The sequence below is a fragment of the Coregonus lavaretus genome, assembly GCF_964263955.1.
Source record: "Coregonus lavaretus genome assembly, contig: HAP1_SCAFFOLD_227, whole genome shotgun sequence".
Taxonomy (NCBI): Eukaryota; Metazoa; Chordata; class Actinopteri; order Salmoniformes; family Salmonidae; genus Coregonus; species Coregonus lavaretus.
This window is the reverse complement of record NW_028157256.1, coordinates 199,881-219,842: the sequence shown is the minus strand read 5'-3', so window position 1 is coordinate 219,842 and position 19,962 is coordinate 199,881. Positions and strand designations below refer to the sequence as shown.

Genomic DNA, 19,962 nt, shown 5'->3' with positions numbered 1-19,962 from the left:
CTCGTTCAGTCTCCTCTCTCTTTACCCACTCGTTCAGTCTCCTCTCTCTTTACCCACTCGTTCAGTCTCCTCTCTCTTTACCCACTCGTTCAGTCTCCTCTCTCTTCAACATCATTGTGATAGTATGATTATATTATCATTCTGTTTGCCAATCAGTATCCGAGCCATTATTACAAATGGACAAGAAACCACATCAAACCCTTATTGTGTGCTGCATCAGTGACCTTTTCACCAGAACAAATATGGTAATACCTGTCGACACAGCTAGGCATTATGGGTCAAGGAGGAGTAAATTAATAAACCACCTCTCCATCTCTTTCTCTCTCTCTCTCTCTCTCTCTCTCTCTCTTCTCTCTCTCTAGTGCCAACACAATGCAGAAGCAAGTGGAGGTCAGAATGCATGAAAGCCATTTGGAGCCCATCGTGGAGCCTCCTCAGCCTATGTGTTGGGGAATATGCAGCAAAATCATGAATAACTTGGTTCTTTTCCTCACCATCCTTGGTAAGTTAGTCTGTCGTTTAGATGTGACTGTGGTTGTTACTGTCTTGGTAAGTTAGCCTGTCGTTTAGATGTGACTGTGGTTGTTACTGTCTTGGTAAGTTAGCCTGTCGTTTAGATGTGACTGTGGTTGTTACTGTCTTGGTAAGTTAGCCTGTCGTTTAGATGTGACTGTGGTTGTTTCTGTCTTGGTAAGTTAGCCTGTCGTTTAGATGTGACTGTGGTTGTTACTGTCTTGGTAAGTTAGCCTGTCGTTTAGATGTGACTGTGGTTGTTACTGTCTTGGTAAGTTAGCCTGTCGTTTAGATGTGACTGTGGTTGTTACTGTCTTGGTAAGTTAGCCTGTCGTTTAGATGTGACTGTGGTTGTTTCTGTCTTGGTAAGTTAGCCTGTCGTTTAGATGTGACTGTGGTTGTTACTGTCTTGGTAAGTTAGCCTGTCGTTTAGATGTGACTGTGGTTGTTTCTGTCTTGGTAAGTTAGCGTGTCATTTAGATGTGACTGTGGTTGTTACTGTCTTGGTAAGTTAGCCTGTCGTTTAGATGTGACTGTGGTTGTTACTGTCTTGGTAAGTTAGCCTGTCGTTTAGATGTGACTGTGGTTGTTACTGTCTTGGTAAGTTAGCCTGTTGTTTAGATGTGACTGTGGTTGTTTCTGTCTTGGTAAGTTAGCCTGTCATTTAGATGTGACTGTGGTTGTTACTGTCTTGGTAAGTTAGCCTGTCGTTTAGATGTGACTGTGGTTGTTACTGTCTTGGTAAGTTAGCCTGTCGTTTAGATGTGACTGTGGTTGTTACTGTCTTGGTAATTTAGCCTGTCGTTTAGATGTGACTGTGGTTGTTACTGTCTTGGTAAGTTAGCCTGTCGTTTAGATGTGACTGTGGTTGTTTCTGTCTTGGTAAGTTAGCCTGTCGTTTAGATGTGACTGTGGTTGTTACTGTCTTGGTAAGTTAGCCTGTCGTTTAGATGTGACTGTGGTTGTTTCTGTCTTGGTAAGTTAGCCTGTCGTTTAGATGTGACTGTGGTTGTTTCTGTCTTGGTAAGTTAGCCTGTCGTTTAGATGTGACTGTGGTTGTTACTGTCTTGGTAAGTTAGCCTGTCGTTTAGATGTGACTGTGGTTGTTACTGTCTTGGTAAGTTAGCCTGTTGTTTAGATGTGACTGTGGTTGTTTCTGTCTTGGTAAGTTAGCCTGTCGTTTAGATGTGACTGTGGTTGTTACTGTCTTGGTAAGTTAGCCTGTCGTTTAGATGTGACTGTGGTTGTTTCTGTCTTGGTAAGTTAGCCTGTCGTTTAGATGTGACTGTGGTTGTTACTGTCTTGGTAAGTTAGCGTGTCATTTAGATGTGACTGAGGTTGTTACTGTCTTGGTAAGTTAGCCTGTCGCACAATTGTGTACAACGTCATCCATTCCGTATGATATATCCTACGAATAGCAAAAAAATATATATATTTTCTTTCATTTTTTGCAACTCTTATGTTATGCTACGAATTCCAATTCGTACAACATGTACAACAACATCTTTAACATTGAAAGGTGTGGGGGTTTGATATAATTGAGTTTTTAGATATAATTGAGCTTTTCTGTACTTGTTCACCTCCCAGCCCTCACAGTGCATAAGGTTGCCTAAAACATGTGGGTGAAAGTGCAGCGAGAGCCAAGGTAGAGCTTGTTGTGTTCAGGGAATAAACACTAGCTGATGTGTATGAATACAAAATAACCCGGTGTGTGTAACAGTAGGTTATTTATAAGACTATTATAAGCACTAAGCATCGAGGTCTTAAATGACCACTTTAATCGGAAAACACACATCTTTAAGTTGAAGAACACAGCTTTAGTGCTCCATTTTTTTTTTATAATAAAAAAAACAAGCAGTGAGCAAAATAACAGTAACATTTTAAATAGATGGGATGACACACCTAACGGGAGATCTGAATAATGCAACAGAAAACCAATGTGAGGTCCAGTTGATATAACCGTGGGTTCTCTCTCTCTCTCTCTCTCTCTGTGTGTTTTAGGGGTGATCGTTGGCTCTGTTTCTGGAATACTACTGCGTCCCATGTCGCCGCTCCCCCCTGATGTGATCATGGTAATCTCGTTCCCAGGAGACATCCTGATGAGGATGCTGAAGATGCTCATCCTGCCCCTGATCATCTCCAGTCTCATCACAGGTGGGAGACCATAACCCTGACATTATTTGTATGTGTATTTATTATGGATCCCCATTAGTTCCTTCCAAGGCAGCAGCTACTCTTCCTGGGGTTTATTATGGATCCCCATTAGTTCCTGCCAAGGCAGCAGCTACTCTTCCTGGGGTTTATTATGGATCCCCATTAGATCCTTCCAAGGCAGCAGCTACTCATCCTGGGGTTTATTATGGATCCCCATTAGTTCCTGCCAAGGCAGCAGCTACTCTTCCTGGGGTTTATTAAGGATCCCCATTAGTTCCTGCCAAGGCAACAGCTACTCTTCCTGGGGTTTATTATGGATCCCCATTAGTTCCTGCCAAGGCAGCAGCTACTCTTCCTGGGGTTTATTATGGATCCCCATTAGTTCCTGCCAAGGCAGCAGCTACTCTTCCTGGGGTTTATTATGGATCCCCATTAGTTCCTGCCAAGGCAGCAGCTACTCTTCCTGGGGTTTATTATGGATCCCCATTAGTTCCTGCCAAGGCAGCAGCTACTCTTCCTGGGGTTTATTATGGATCCCCATTAGTTCCTTCCAAGGCAGCAGCTACTTTTCCTGGGGTTTATTATGGATCCCCATTAGTTCCTGCCAAGGCAGCAGCTACTCTTCCTGGGGTTTATTATAGATCTACATATCTACAATACAAAATGTTTAATACCACCCGTACAACAATATGACAATGTACTGTACGTGTGTGTAGATTGCGTGTGCTAGCGTGTCTGCATTAGCACTAGTAGCCTTGTACGTTAGAGTGTTATTATAGCATTTATCCACAGGAGGTTGGTGGCACCTTAATTGGGGAGGACGGGCTCGTGGTAATGACTGGAGCTGAATCAGTGGAATGGTATCAAACACGTCAAACACATGGTTTCCAGGTGTTTGGTTCCATTCCATTTGCTCCGTTCCGTGCCTTTATTATGAGCCGTCCTCCCCTCAGCAGCCTCCACCGCATTCATCACTAGAGTATTTGGAAGTCATATCTTCTGCAGTTTGCGTGACCGGTTGTTGAACTGCGGGCCTCTCTCACCTCTCTCCCACTCCAGGACTGGCAGGGTTGGATGCCAAGTCCAGTGGTCGCCTGGGCACCAGAGCCATGGTTTACTATATGTCCACTACGGTAATCGCTGCCGCTCTGGGCGTCATTCTGGTGCTGGTCATCCACCCAGGGAACCCCAAGCTGAAGTCCAACCTCGGACCGGGCAAGAAGAACGACGACGTCTCCAGTCTGGATGCCTTCTTCGATCTCATTCGAAACCTTTTCCCAGAAAACCTGGTTCAGGCCTGCTTCCAGCAGATCCAGACGGTCACCACAAAAGTCCCCGTGCCTACCAACAGGACCAGGGGTCCACCACAGTTTACCATCAAAAAGGGTCTCCAGTACAAGAGTGGGATGAACGTGCTAGGTTGGTACACTTACTGGAAAACATGCTCAACTCTAAACTGGAATTAATTATTTTCTTAGCAGTCCAAATAACTGACTTTCCACCTTTTTGCCTCCTTTGAAACTGTAGGTTTGATTGGGTTCTTTGTGGCTTTCGGGATAATCATGGGGAAGATGGGAGAAAAAGCCAGGCTCATGCTGGAGTTTTTTAACGTTCTCAATGAGATCGTCATGAGGATTGTTGGCATGATTATGTGGTAAGTGTCATCCTCTCTAGAGTTATATTACCTCTTGAATATAGTTTTCCCCTCCTAAAATAGCAGGTTTTCTAGGAAGTCCACTCTAGTCACTGTGGCCAAAGGAGAAAAGTGTTATTTATTACAGGAAATTAGCCCCCGATGTACATGTTTGCCCCAATGTTCTCAATTAGATACAGAAAATATACTACTTACCTTTTATTTGTGTTACCAAACTGCAAAACTAATCTCACCAAGGACTCTCCCAGGTATTCCCCTTTCGGTATTGCCTGTCTCATCTGTGGGAAAATCATCTCAATCGATGATCTGGAAATGGTTGCCAGGCAACTGGGAATGTACATGGTGACCGTGATCGTGGGCCTTGTCATCCACGGTGCCATATTTCTACCACTAATATACTTAGTCATCGTCAAGAAAAACCCCTACGTCTTCTTCATGGGCATCTTCCAGGCCTGGGTCACCGCTATTGGGACAGCATCTAGGTACAAGACCAAAACCTATTCTCTTCCTCTGTGATACTTATTATCGCCTTCTCTAGAACCAGTTCTAGAACCCATTCTAGAACCTATTCTAGAACCCATTTAGAACCCATTCTAGAACCCATTCTTTGGACATGTAATGCATGAGATCATGGTCCTGCTTTTTCATGTCTGCTTGCATTTCCACTGGCTTCAGTGACACTGAATTGTATTGGAGCTCTGGTTGTCAATCTGCTTGTTTATGATAAGACAGACAAAACAACATGGCGTTACTTGTTTCGTCTCCAATCTACAGATAAACTAAAAACAAGAGTAATGTCTTCAATGTGCATACAGTGCAAAGTTGCTTCAAAGATGAAAAACCTTTGCCTAGTTTAGGATACAATGTTAATTCATATTAAGGACTCTGCATTACCCAACCTATTTGATAGATTGTATGACAGAGTAGGTTTTGAGCCACAGCCGAAGCTCACACTGAGATGATAACAGCAACAGAGATGTGGTTCATGCCCTAGAGGGGTGTCCACATTGCACGTGTCGTCTGATACCTTCATGCATGAGACCAGCTTTGTGGTGCTTAGCTACCACCATGTAAATAGACTCTTGTCGACTAATATTACTGCTTAAAGTAAGATCCTTTAAAAGTCACCCTTTGGGAGAACATGATGCTCAACTTATAATATACATATTATGCAAATTCAGTGTTTAATACAATTCCAAGGCTTGTGATATGTACTAAGTACAAGTTTTGTACCCGTCTCTCAGTGCTGGCACCCTGCCAGTCACATTCCGCTGTCTGGAGGAGAACTTGGGCATCGACAAGCGAGTGACGCGATTCGTGCTCCCCGTGGGCGCCACCATCAACATGGATGGCACTGCGCTTTACGAGGCTGTGGCAGCCATCTTCATCGCCCAGATGAACAACATCGACCTCGACTATGGCCAGATCGTCACTGTCAGGTAGGACACTTCGGATTCTGGTCCTACATGACTAGGCCCCTGTGTTTTGGACTATCATGTCACATGACCTAGGATTTAACCTTTTTTTTAAAAGCCTTTTCCAGAAATGAGAATGACATCAAAAATAAAAGCATTTGTCTGAGGATGGTGCTGGACCATCTGACATAAAAAGAAAAGGGACTGTTTGTTGAAAACACTTGACATAAAGGTTCAAATTCAGGTCATGTGACATGATTGTCCAAAACACAGGGCCTTATACATGACAGATTGACCTTGACAAAGGACATTTATTCATGTAGCTACAATATAAGGTTGAAATGAGTGTATGTGTAATTGACTGAGATCTCTCATCCTAACCGTAGCCTGACAGCTACCTTGGCCAGTGTGTAATTGACTGAGATCTCCCATCTTTACGGTAGCCTGACAGCTACCTTGGCCAGTGTGTAATTGACTGAGATCTCCCATCTTTACGGTAGCCTGACAGCTACCTTGGCCAGTGTGTAATTGACTGAGATCTCCCATCTTTACGGTAGCCTGACAGCTACCTTGGCCAGTGTGGGAGCAGCCAGTATCCCCAGCGCTGGATTGGTGACCATGCTACTGATCCTAACAGCCGTTGGGTTACCTACCCAAGATATCAGTCTGTTGGTTGCCGTCGACTGGCTGCTGTGAGTACCTGCATTCACATGTACAGAGAATACATTTCCACACACACACACACAATATCTTCTTGTTACCTCAGGACAAAACTCTGGTCTTCCTCCAAATATAGTCCTCAGCTTTGTTCCCCCGAGAGATTACCTTCTGCACTTGTCTGTCTCTGTGTCTCCCTCCCCCACCCTAAAAAAAAATAATACAGGGATCGGTTCCGAACCTCCGTCAACGTGGTTGGGGACTCCTACGGGGCGGGTATCGTATACCACCTATCCAAAGATGAGCTCGACGCGTTTGACGCCGCGCAAAAAGTTGATGAATTTGAGTTGACAAAATCCCAATCCTTCTTCGAGAACAACACCAACCAGTGTGTTTACGCTGCAGCCCACAACACAGTCATGATAGATGATTGCAAGGTACTTTTCATCTTTAAGGATATAGAGACGTGTATGTAGACTTCCCCTTAACTGCTGCTTTTTCTTTTCTTGTCATTTGGTATGTCGACATACATTGATGTCACCTTATACAGTTATTTTGGAGAAAACGATATTACAAGGTGGAGAAGTTAAATAAATATGCTCTTAAATTTATTTACTCATCCGCTAATTATTTGGAAAAGCAGTTTTTTGTGATACCTGTGTACTTTTGATCGAAATTCTGATGTTATGTTTTTGACACAATTTGTATTTTGAAAATATTTTTCGCACTTTACTTTTCTTTGTATGTCTTGTATTAATCTGTGACATGAGTGGGATTTTTTTTCTTCATTGGACATGTATTTGTGGCAGCCCTGCTTACATGATTCGATTCAGTTTTAGAGCACATTTTTAATTCAACATTGTATGGCTAGTGGTACACATGAAGACTGCTATTTCATCATGTTCATCCAAACAATGACAGACATATTATGGACCTGTCAAAAATCCTTATTTCTACTGTAGATAGTTATCTTTTATACCAAAAACTCAATGCTCTTATTATCAGAGCATTTTACTTATCCATTTGTCATGGATCATTGTTCTATTGCATTGCTTCTATTGCATCTTTATCTTGGCCAGGTCGCAGTTGTAAATGAGAACCTGTTCTCAACTGGCTTACCTGGTTAAATAAAGGTGAAATAAAATAAATAAAATAAATGGGGCAATTACTAATCTCTGTTTTATACTGTTATTTAGTTGTTTTCTTACAATCGATTTATTCAACATTATCGTACCGGTAATTCTGTTGGGCAGAGAATCCATAAAATACATGGCCGAGATAGAAAACAAAACTGACTCATCAATGTTTGACGTTCTCCTGTCAGTGAGAAAAACACTGTCTTCTGTATCTACTGTCGCTTCAGTATTCAGAGAGTATTCATTTCTTTCTTTTTCTTTTCTATTTGGACCAAATTTGCGGGATTCCCAGTAAATTCAACCAATTCAACCAAAATTCAACCAACCAGCCAAAATTCAACCAAAAGGATGGCCTGCAAGTATTACCACCTTGGTTTCTCTGCTCCAAAAAACTTTGACAGCTTGAACATGACTGTGCCTTGGTCTTACGGTTAGATGTCCCTGGTAATTGCTTGCAGGTATCCATGGGCAATGGAAACGGCCATCCCAACGGCCACACCAACACTGCAGATTTCTCTCTTGTTGAGGAGGAACCATGGAAACGAGAGTAAAGCAGCACCTTGCTCCGCCTCATCCTGACTTCCACAAGCTTCCCTTCCTGACCAAAATAAAGAAAGTAACCACACCTAGCCCTGTAACCACTAGCTTTGGTGCACTTCCTGTGGTCTGAATGTGGTCAGTTCATTGACTATGGGATGAAGCTGCCCCTCCCACAAACAACGTAGGCACCACAAGTTAAAAATGACCTATCCACTTGTACCTATCGTAAACAATTGTCTCAATTAGATTAGGACTTCCAAATGACATTGCTTAAATAGCTCTGGATAAGAGCGTCTGCTAAATGACGTAAATGTAAAATGTAAATGTTAACCTGTGCTGGTGCTTTGTAAGGCACTGTTTAGTGTGATGGACCCATTCAGGTGGCTGTATTCTGAACCTGTTTAGTGTGATGGACCCATTCAGGTGGCTGTATTCTGAACCTGTTTAGTGTGATGGACCCATTCAGGTGGCTGTATTCTGAACCTGTTTAGTGTGATGGACCCATTCAGGTGGCTGTATTCTGAACCTTACTCGACACTGCATGTTCTCTGATATACGCAATGCAGCACTTTTGTTGCTGCACAACCTTTTGGGGAAAAAGCAATCCTTCTCTCTGTGTTTTATGTATAACAAATGTAGGGGTTTTGTTAGCGCCAGAGGCAGATCAGAGAATGTGTGCTCATGGGATGTGGCCTTGTCAGTTGTATAGAAGGACCAGTTTAGGAGTGTTATGATGGGAAGCCCCTCCTTAGAGAACTATTCTGCCAGTCATTATTATTCCTGTCATGAGTTGTGCAGGGTCACAACCTCATAGCTATGTTCCAGAAACGCTTGATGTTCCAGGGATTGCTGGATATTCAGTGGTGGTCGATTCAATTTTCTACGGTTTCCAGAGTGGCTTTGACGCTTTCTAAAACCTGCTGCCTTCTAATAGCACTAATAATAAAATTACTTAAAGAGCCTTGGTAATGCACATTTTCTTAAAGATAAAACAAGTGCAAAACGCCAAGGCAAACACTGAACTATCTAAAAAAGCCCTTGACTTTACTACTGCCTCTTGTTGCAGTCAACCCATAGCAGTGAACAGGTTCTGAAAACGTTACCGTAACAACAACCCCGCAGCAAAGGGAAGTAGAATGTTGACTATGTGGCGTCCCCAGGGCCAGAATAAAAGGAAGTGCCGGTTGTTGAAGAAGCTGCAATACCTTTGACTGTTTTGACTTTGAGGATTAAACTCTGGCATCGGCACACATGATCAGCCTCTAAGCACTGGAGCTTACCTCTGGACTTAACATCACTAAATGCCTCCAAATGTGGCTGCTGCGTATTTATAGACAGCCAACGACGCAAGGTGCATATGGACAGCATTAGGAAGACATGTGCAGAGGCAGGTAGAGTATTTAATGCGTTCCCTCCCCTGGCTGTTAGAGTACAAACACACCAACAATTAATATATTATATATGTTTTTGTGTGTGTGTGTCTGTATATACTGTATGTGTGCATTTGAGTGTGTGTGTGAACGTGTGTGTCAAAGAAAGAGTGAGAAAGCGAGAACAAAAGAGAGAGTTAGAGATGGCAGGTAGAGAGAGAGAGTTAGAGATGGCAGGTAGAGAGAGAGTTAGAGATGGCAGGTAGAGAGAGAGAGTTAGAGATGGCAGGTAGAGAGAGAGTAGAGATGGCAGGTAGAGAGAGAGAGTAGAGATGGCAGGTAGAGAGAGAGAGTTAGATGGCAGGTAGAGAGAGAGTTAGAGGTGGCAGGTAGAGAGAGAGAGAGTTAGAGATGGCAGGTAGAGAGAGAGAGTTAGAGATGGCAGGTAGAGAGAGAGAGTAGAGATGGCAGGTAGAGAGAGAGTTAGAGATGGCAGGTAGAGAGAGAGAGTTAGAGATGGCAGGTAGAGAGAGAGTTAGAGATGGCAGGTAGAGAGAGAGAGTTAGAGATGGCAGGTAGAGAGAGAGAGTAGAGATGGCAGGTAGAGAGAGAGTTAGAGATGGCAGGTAGAGAGAGAGAGTTAGAGATGGCAGGTAGAGAGAGAGAGTTAGAGATGGCAGGTAGAGAGAGAGAGTTAGAGATGGCAGGTAGAGAGAGAGAGTAGAGATGGCAGGTAGAGAGAGAGAAGAGATGGCAGGTAGAGAGAGAGAGTAGAGATGGCAGGTAGAGAGAGAGAGTAGAGATGGCAGGTAGAGAGAGAGTAGAGATGGCAGGTAGAGAGAGAGAGTAGAGATGGCAGGTAGAGAGAGAGAGTTAGAGATGGCAGGTAGAGAGAGAGAGTTAGAGATGGCAGGTAGAGAGAGAGAAGAGAAGCCGGTCAGTGCATTGTGTGTTTGTATTTCTATGCTAAACGACAACCTTGCCTTGTCAACTACAATCTGTTCAGTCAGTCAGCGTGATGATTACGACAATGTTAATTACAGTCAAATAATCCATATCACCAGAAAAATTGCCCTTCGATTTGGATTTGAAAAGTCCAGCTCCATTTCCAGCATGCTACTTTGTGACACTCTCGAAAAAGGAAGGCCGGTCCTACCTTTTTGTAAAGTTTTATTTCAGACACTTCCTAAAATGTATGCCGTATCAACATGCTAAATATAAAGACAGCAAAAGTAGCTTGTAATTACAGATAGGACTATTTGGGGCTAGGCGTGTGTTCACAGCACTGTACAAACCTCTGGACCAGTAAGGTTATATAACAACAAGTCCATAACCTTGCAATGGATGCTGGGTAGTATCGCAATTAGGGCACTGAGCTTTACACCAGTACAGTGTCTCAAAACCACTCTGAACGGAACCTGATTAAGAGCAACGCCATCTTAAATCTCCATGTTTAAAGTGCCTCCTTGCACTTTGTGTATATAACACATACTAGGTCCAGGTATATATTTAGGTGAAAAGTTGTATAGAATCCTAAACAAATATGATCTCCCAGAGTTTTTGCTCAGGGTTTCTATAATGATAGGAAAACCATATGAAAATGTAGAACTATGTTGTTTGTCCTTTTACTTTGGGTAGTAGTCAACTAGTCTCACAGAGATGTTAACTTTCCAATATGCATATCTAATAGTTTTGTCTTTTTCAGGGAGATAGATGTTGTTAATAGTCTTAATGCATACACAGAATGATGGAGAAAATGTGACTGGAAAGAGAGAAAAATAAGTATAATAATGTATTTTTCACTAATATGGACTGGGTGGTGTTATTTTCTGGTTTGTTTTACAGTATCATTGTCACTTTTGTTATTAGGTTGACAAGAGGGAAAAGTCAAATGAAAGGTGTAGTTTTCTCATAGAGGAACCAAGATGACAGGGCAGGGGTCAAAAGGGCATTAGTGCTGGCAGCTACTGTATGTGTGTATGTTAGCTGAATATCAGGTTATCAGGCAACGTTTTCATAGCAGCTAAGTCCACCCCACCTATGCAAAATACTCTTGAGTCTTGTCCAGACATACTGTAGCTTAATATTGTTAAACATCAGTGCTTCATAAATGCATCCTTTCTCAGTTTGGCTTTTCCCTCTTTTTATTTTTCTATGAATATACATTTAGACCATTCTACTTCTGTCTATTTTCTATCCTTGATTTTGATTCAGTGCACGTATGAGTCCAAGAACGTGTTGAACGTTTTCCCTCATTGTTGTGTAATCTGTCTGATGTTGACTGTGTGAGTGTGTGGTTCTGGAATCTGTCTGATGTTGACTGTGTGAGTGTGTGGTTCTGGAATCTGTCTGATGTTGACTGTGTGAGTGTGTGGTTCTGGAATCTGTCTGATGTTGACTGTGTGAGTGTGCGGTTCTGGAATCTGTCTGATGTTGACTGTGTGAGTGTGTGGTTCTGGAATCTGTCTGATGTTGACTGTGTGAGTGTGTGTGGGAGTGAGAGTGAACTAAAGAAAGTGTGAATTTAATTTTACAAAAATGTAAAAATATAATTTTCTCTGTCAGACAAATGGACTAAAAGTGTGTAAAGTGTTTTACTACTGCTCGTGTACATATAATTATGGAAACCAATAAATGAAAAAAATAAAACAAATAGCAGATTGTTTCTTTCATTTTACATTTTAGTCATTTAGCAGACGCTCTTATCCAGAGCGACTTACAGTTAGTGAGTGCATACACTATTTTTATTTTATTTTTTTTCATACTGGCCCCTCATGGGAATCAAACCCACAACCCTGGCGTTGCAAACGCCATGCTCTAACTACTGAGCTACATCCCTGCCGGCCATTCCCTCCCCTACCCTGGATGACGCTGGGCCAATTGTGCGCCGCCCCATGGGTCTCCCGGTCACAGCCGGCTACAACAGAGCCTGGATTCGAACCAGGATCTCTAGTGGCACAGCTAGCACTGCGATGCAGTGCCTTAGACCACTGCGCCACTCTACTGCTCGTGTACATATCATTATGGAAACCAATAAATGAAAAAAATTAAACAAATAGCAGATTGTTTCTTTCATGACTTATGGTCCCAGAGTAGTAATGCATGATAATAGTTGTTGGATTTAAACAACAATAGCTGTAGTTAGTTCATAGGTTAAAATGATCTGAAGTGCACTTTATATGAATAGAGAAAGCATTTAGTGTAGGTGACTAATGAAGTGCTATATTGGTTTATAAATGGATCCATTATACTGTAGTTGTACCTATGCATTGGGAATGATAACACTCTCTAATACTAAAAGAACACTCTGAGTGCTTAAAACAAATAAAAATAAAAGTATATTATACTTACTACAACTCACATACTGGCATTCATCCGAATAATACATAATGCCATAAGTAAGCAGGATTTTACACCCAGTGGCCCCTAGGTAGGTTGGTATTAAGACTTAACTTTCTAATATACTTGACTTATTCTGGCTGTGTACCATTTATGGGAGTACCTGAGTAAACGTGGAACTAGGAAACATCTAGAAAGCCATTCATCTATATTCTGAATGAAGTCTGTATTTTGTTTTACAGGATGATCAACAACATGTACACAATTAATGTTTGTTGATAAAAAATAGTGCAATATCAAAACAAAAACAACAATGACAACAACAACAACAACAATGACAAAAACAACAATGACAACAACAACAACAACAACAACAACAAAAACAACAATGACAACAACAACAACAACAACAACAACAACAAAGGTCGGTGAGTGAGAATTTGAAATACAGTATTACCTTTTTTTTTGTTTTCTTGTTTCTATCAATGGATATGACAATGTTTGATAACAGACATAATGTCAATAGAGATATAGCAACGTGTTTATCCATAGCCCGACGGAACAGGTGTTTATCAACCTGATTTATCTGGGCTACCAAAGGTCAAAGGGACAGCTCAAACTCACACGCCACAGATCTACAATCTATAATGTCTCCATTCATAGTCATAGAATCCGGTATCACTAGCTACAGATGTAGGGTCTTAATTTGATCACCCGGTTGTTGCAGCAATTTTCCTGCAAGGCAGGAAATGCAAACTTGTAGTGTATTCGAGGTTTAAAAAGGCTTCTAAAGTTTGTAATTTCCACTTAAAAATGTCAGACTTGATTTGCCGTAACTACAAAAATGCTTTATCAACCCCTACAAAAATGTCCATTAATTATAATCCACCAATAATTCACATTTCCAGTTGCTGCAGGATTATTTTCCTGCTGTGAGAAACTGGTAAAATTAAGATCCTACACATTGTGGTCCTCTGTAGCTCAATTGGTAGAGCATGGCGCTTATAATGCCAGGGTAGTGGGTTCGATCTCCGGGACCACCCATATGTGAAAATGTGTGCGCACATGACTGTGTGCGCACATGACACCCATTATACCATCATTGACTAGAATGGGGAGACCCATTCTATTTCTATGGTCTTATTTTGTCCCCGTTCTGCATCTCCTTGACTCGTCTCAGTCCAGCGGCTCTTTCTCTGGGAGGTCCTCCAGAGGTATAACAGTGTACTCTCCAGCGTGGCCGTTTTCCCTTGGCCTCTCTTTAGACAGAAACCTCTCCATTTCCCGCTCCACCTTCTCATCTCCTGAGCTCGCTCTGGCGACATTCTTCTCAGATGCCTGGGTTGGTGCATTCCACCTGCAAGGCGATTTGACATGGTTTAATTCCATGGTTGTAACTAACTGACAACATGATTCAATCTCATGAACATATTTTGCAGGATGGGTTTGAAAGTGGTGGATTTTACCTGTCTCTGGTACCTATGGCGACACAGATTACGACCAAGACCGCCACGCCCGCGACGAAGGCAACGATGACCAACCAACCTGGAGGAGAAGAAGCAGACAGTGAGTGTAGCTCAGTTGGTAGAGCATGGCGCTTGCAACGCCAGGGTTGTGGGTTCGATTCCCACGGGGGGCCAGTATGAAAATGTATGCACTCACTAACTGTAAATTGCTCTGGATAAGAGCGTCTGCTAAATGACTAAAATGTAAATGGTCTACTGGTCCCCTAATATGTTCACAAAACATTGTCTTCAAATTGAAACTGGAAAAAGGAGCGGAACGTTTCCTGGTGTAACAGTAGAATATCTTGTTAGCTGGGCATGTATGATTCAGTAACTGACCTGATGTATATGAATCATGTTGTCCTGATGGGGTTGGTTTTACAGCAGCTCCCTCATGAAGAACTGTGGAAACAGAGATAGATTAACTACAAGGTGGCAACTACAATATACACTCAAAAGAGATTTGTTCAATGCGAACAAGAAAACGTTATGTTCTCATTAGAGCAGATAAGAGACCTGCCATAGTGCTGACTATTATAGCAATGGACATTCCCTAGCCCACTCTGCTAACAGATACAATGGGGCGTATTCAGACTCCACAACCCAATACATTTGTGCAAGCCTTCCATTGACATCGATTAATGATTTACGCAAGAAGTATCAGTAAAGTACTAGGATCTCAATTCTGAATGCCACCCAATATGAACACAATAATATTGGTACACTTCTCCTGGATAAACAGTACTGTACCTGTTGTGGTATCCACTGCCGGTTCCTCCCGTGATGGAGCAAGCCTATTGGTGTCTTGAATTCTTGTCTTCATTTCAATTAATGGCTTTTCGACTAGGGGATTGTATATTTGGTCCTCCTCACCAGCAGGGGCTGCTACTGTGGTGCTACTCTGAGGCAGGAATCCTGACCCCGACCTTTCCATCTCTGCATTCATCCTGACTGTTGTAGGTACGGCAGAACGGGTGGTTGAGGTGGAGGCCAGCTCTGTATTCATCTTTGCAGCCCTGCCTTCCTCCAAGCCTGTCATACTGGTTAGGTTAGAACTAGGTGTGTGGCTGGTCCCGAGGCTTTGGCTAGGTCTGGAGGTGGTAATAAAGCTTGGATCAAGGCTAAGAGGTAACAGGTCTTCTTCTTCTAACTCTGAGATGGGACTATGGCTGGGGCTGGGGCTGGGGTCCGATACACGACTAGGGCTGGGGACGAAGTCTGGGCTGAATATATCATCCTCCAGCTCCTCTAGCTCTGTTGTGGTACTAGCGTCATGAGTTGGATAAGGACTGGGGCTGGGGTTAGGGTCAAGGATTGCGTTAACATCCTCCAAATCCATCGGAAACTCTGTGGTGGGGACGAACTCTGTGGTGGGGACGAACTCTGTGGTGGGGATGAACTCTGTGGTGGGGACGAACTCTGTGGTGGGGACGAACTCTGTGGTGGGGACGAACTCTGTGGTGGGGACGAACATGGTGGTGGGGTCGAACTCTGTGGTGGGGACAAACTCTGTGATGGGGACAAACTCTGTGGTGGGGACAAACTCTGCAGTGGGGACAAACTCTGTGGTGGGGACAAACTCTGTGGTGGGGCTTTCGGTATCCAGGATCAGGCCCTCCTCATCTTCCTCTGTTGAATCATAGTCATACTTTTCATTATCCTCCTCTGTGCTGCTTCGACTAGGGCGAGGAGTTGGACTGGGGCGGACGTTCAAGTTAGGTTTAAGATTGTCGTCAAACAGCTCCCCTTCGTCTTCTTGTCCCGAAGTGGAGTGTTTTGTACTGCCCTCAGCAGCGCTGCCCTCTGTAGTACTGCCCTCAGCAGCGCTGCCCTCTGTAGTACTGTCCTCAGCAGCGCTGCCCTCTGTAGTACTGTCCTCAGCAGCGCTACCCTCTGTAGTACTGCCCTCTATCTCATCCGTGCTGCCCTCCTCTGGGTCAAAGGTGGGCCACTGGTCTTCCGGGTCAGATGTCACAGGGTCCAGTGTTTCATCACTGCTGGATGTTCCATTGGTGGCATCCGGGGAACCCACTACAAGCTTCATGAAGAACTTGAAAGCTTCGCCAGGAAAATCCCCAGCAGCCGGAGAGGGGAGTTCTGTAGAAGCTGTGGCAAAGAGAAGGAAAGACCACAGATCAATGTTTACCTCCTGACGTCATGTCCTGACCTTTACAGCAGAGGAAAATTACTGAGCTTTGATGTCTTTGCATGACAAAAGAAGGCCTGGGAGTATCGTAGCTTTTCAGGCTCCTCCCTGGAATACCTGTGTGAACCTGTCGTGTTCTGACTAACCATACAGGAAACATCATTATTAACTGGGATGACTAATCGTCTGCCTTTGTGTGTGACTGAGGCAGTTTCATCAAATCATTCGGTTTGATTGAACCGCAACATCAACACACCCAACTCTTTAAAATAAACAATGTCTTGGCTCGTTTCTTTTCCCTGTTCTATTGCCATAATTAGCCAACAGTGCTAATTCAAAAGAGTTTAGGATAGGCTTTGGATAGGTGCCCAAATGTTATGCCCCAACAGAGGCATTCACATGAATAATGTGTGCTTATGTCTTATTCCTGCAAAAGGGTGTACTAGGGAGCTAACCAGGAAGAACCTTTTGGGTTGCCACACCGGCAGAACCTTTCCAGTTCAAAAAGGTTATTGGAACCCCTCTGGAACCATCTGTGATGGGAGCGGTTGCACTTTGAACCTTTTTAATAATATATTGTAGAGTTGGCAGACTATGAGAAGACTGGAGGCGTGGCTTATTGGAAGTGTGGCTTTCAGATAGCTCTTTATGGGCAGCCGTTAGAGTAAATGTAATCCCTGTTCACCATGTTAAGTTTGTACACTGGAAATGTCAACGTTAATTCAATATGTATTCATATTTTAATATAATATTAATAATATAAACATTGCTGATTGCATATAGTGATAAAGTAGTAACTATTCCTAGTTTGGGATTTGCATAGGCTCTTGAGGAACTCATACCTCTGTATGCCTCATTACAGCTATGTGTGATGACAATACAGCAGAACAGATGAAGAGGAATGACATTTACTCTGACGGGTGGCCCCAAAAAAAGATATAGCTTAAAGCCACGCCCCTACTAAGCCACGCCTCCACTCCAGGGTTCCTCCTGGAACCTGTTGCTACATTGCAACGTTAAAGGTTCCTCCAAGAACCCCTCAACTAACCAAGGGTGCAAATATGAACCATTGACTAGCAATGATTCCTTGAGAAACTCAAAGGTTCCTTGAGGATCTCCAGGGGTTCCTTGAGGATTTCCAGGGTTCCTCGAGTCACCACTAATTCTAAGTGTGTACTGTGGCAAGAGGGCTCACTGGGGAGCTAACCAGGGATACTGTGACCCAATCCCAAACTTATCTCTAACCCCTTTCCCAAGGTACTTGTTGAATCCTGCAAAGGATCTTAAGTGTTTGATTGAATGTTGAGTGTCATTAAATAGTGTTTTCAAACAAAAGGAGCAGTTACTGCTCTTAACTTTGACATCAAGTACATTATCCTGTACATCAAGTACATTATCCTGTACATCAAGTACATTATCCTGTACGTCAAGCAATCTCAGGCCTCCATTTTTAACACACTTGCGAACAGTTTTACCTGTACGAGGTTTCTCCCTTCTCACCCAAGCTTATATGAAGCTCACCAAAGCACTTTGATTTCACAGTATTCAGGATATACACATTAATGCACCTGCTGGAACAGCTCAGCAAATGCTACAAAGACTGCTGTGTCTGTCTATGTGGGTTGGGTGGGGGGGGGGGTGAGACGTAGGCGCTAACCATGTAATGAATATGTTCCCCCGGTATTCACTGAGCCAGAGTACAGGTAGGCTTGAAACACGACGAGGCTCTCCGGTGGAGTAGAAAAGTGCAGACTCATCAGACGTGGAACAGGACGCACAAAGGATGACTTGAATTCCAGGAGGTCTTAGACAATGACCCATTTTACCTGGCTGCACAACCAATGGCCAGCTGGGGATGCCTTAATAACTCAGATTAATACACAACCAATGGCCAGCTGGGGATGCCTTAATAACTCAGATTAATACACAACCAATGGCCAGCTGGGGATGCCTTAATAACTCACATTAATACACAACCAATGGCCAGCTGGGGATGCCTTAATAACTCAGATGAACACACAACCAATGGCCAGCTGGGGATGCCTTAATAACTCAGATTAATACACAACCAATGGCCATCTGGGAATGCCTTAATAACTCAGATTAATGCACAACCAATGGCCAGCTGGGGATGCTTTAATAACTCAGATGAATGTCTCCTGAAGTCCAGTTATACAATACATAATCAGGTCCATAATTATTGACATCCTTGATAAAGGTGACCAATAATAAATAAATAAAAATACAAATACTGAGCTACATTGTATGCTCCAAAAAAATTGGGAAATTATATTATTTTATACTAATACAATGACTCAGAGAAAGAGATTTCATTCAACAAGGTAAAAAAAAAAATACTGTACTGAATTAAACTGAACTGTACTGTACTGCACTGCACTCTGCTGAATTAAACTCTACTGGACTGTAATGTACTGTGCTCTACTGTACTGTGCTGTCCAAACTTGTGAAACATAGACGTCTTTTCAACGTCCGGAAAATAAGTATTCTAGGTGTCTTTTCAACGTCATTTAGCTTACTGGGTATGTTGTTACAATGGGGATGGTTCTCAGACTGTGACAAGCAACCCCAACTATAATATCTGATCTTGTTTAATGTGTGAACACAATTTTTCATGCATGCATATATTTGTACATATGGATGGCCCTGGGAATCGAACCCACAACCCTGGCGTTGCAAGCACCATACGCTACCAACTGAACCATAGAGCAGGGTTTCCCTAATTTGGTCCTGGCACCCCTGGGTGCGTGTTTAGTTTTTTTGCCCTAGCATTACACAGCTGATTCAAATAACGAACTCATCATCAAGCTTTGATTATTTGAATCAGCTGTGTAGTGCTGGGGTGAAAACCCACATGTGCACAGGGGGGGCAGGACCAAGTTTGGGAAACGCTGACAGTAGAGGACCACACAATGCAATGCCAGGTGCTAGGTCTGGAGTACAATAACCGGACTTCTCCCTCTCAGAAACACAAAATCAACATTCCAACTCTTTCACATACAATGTCAAACTCTCATCAGACTATTACCACTTTGTGTCCCTATCTCATTGCATTAGTTACCATGATAGAAAGAGAGCAATACAGAGAGAGAGAGAGAGACAGTAGTACATTGTTACTCACCAGGTACTGGGTCGGACTGAACAGGTGCCAAAAGTCCCAAAATGACCCCAAGCAGTAGAGTCCACATCTTCAGATCAGAGATAGGCATTGAGGGAGAGATGAGGGACAGTGTACTGCTGTGCTGTGTGGTTCTGTTCCCAAGAGGGATGGCTTGTTTTCCTAGGAGTGTCTGTGGGATGACTGAAGTGGTTTAAAGGATGTAGCTCAACTTTTTTATACTGGGATGGGAGGTCACATCAACGCATCATCAACGGCTAGTGACAGTCTGTGTGTTGGCGGAGGGGGGGGGGGGGGGGGGGGGGGGGGGGGGCTAGAACACAGAACCCTCTCTTTCATAAACTCTCCCTCTCTGGCTTTCTCTCTCTCTCCCTCCCTCTCTGGCTTTCTCTCTCTC

General features: G+C 43.2%; 2 protein-coding genes across 2 annotated transcripts; one reads left to right on the top strand and one right to left on the bottom strand.

Moving 5' to 3' along the window:
• Nucleotides 1-372: 372 nt before the first annotated feature.
• On the top strand, nt 373-8,080 carry LOC311125629 (excitatory amino acid transporter 2-like; the record flags this gene model as incomplete). The annotated part of the gene is made up of 9 exons (XM_084199663.1): nt 373-502; nt 2,515-2,667; nt 3,727-4,086; nt 4,195-4,321; nt 4,570-4,803; nt 5,566-5,760; nt 6,294-6,428; nt 6,620-6,830; nt 7,988-8,080. 9 exons carry the CDS (start codon nt 373-375, stop codon nt 8,078-8,080), a joined length of 1,638 nt encoding a protein of 545 aa, XP_084055789.1.
• A 3,494-nt stretch (nt 8,081-11,574) lies between these two features.
• On the bottom strand, nt 11,575-19,749 carry LOC311125638 (uncharacterized protein). The gene is made up of 5 exons (XM_084199671.1): nt 19,569-19,749; nt 15,034-16,389; nt 14,623-14,685; nt 14,245-14,323; nt 11,575-14,135 (listed from the first exon to the last, which is right to left on the bottom strand). The coding sequence occupies exons 1-5, from the start codon at nt 19,654-19,656 to the stop codon at nt 13,955-13,957; spliced, it is 1,767 nt and encodes a 588-aa protein (XP_084055797.1). The 5' UTR covers nt 19,657-19,749; the 3' UTR covers nt 11,575-13,954.
• Between the last annotated feature and the right edge of the window lie 213 nt (nt 19,750-19,962).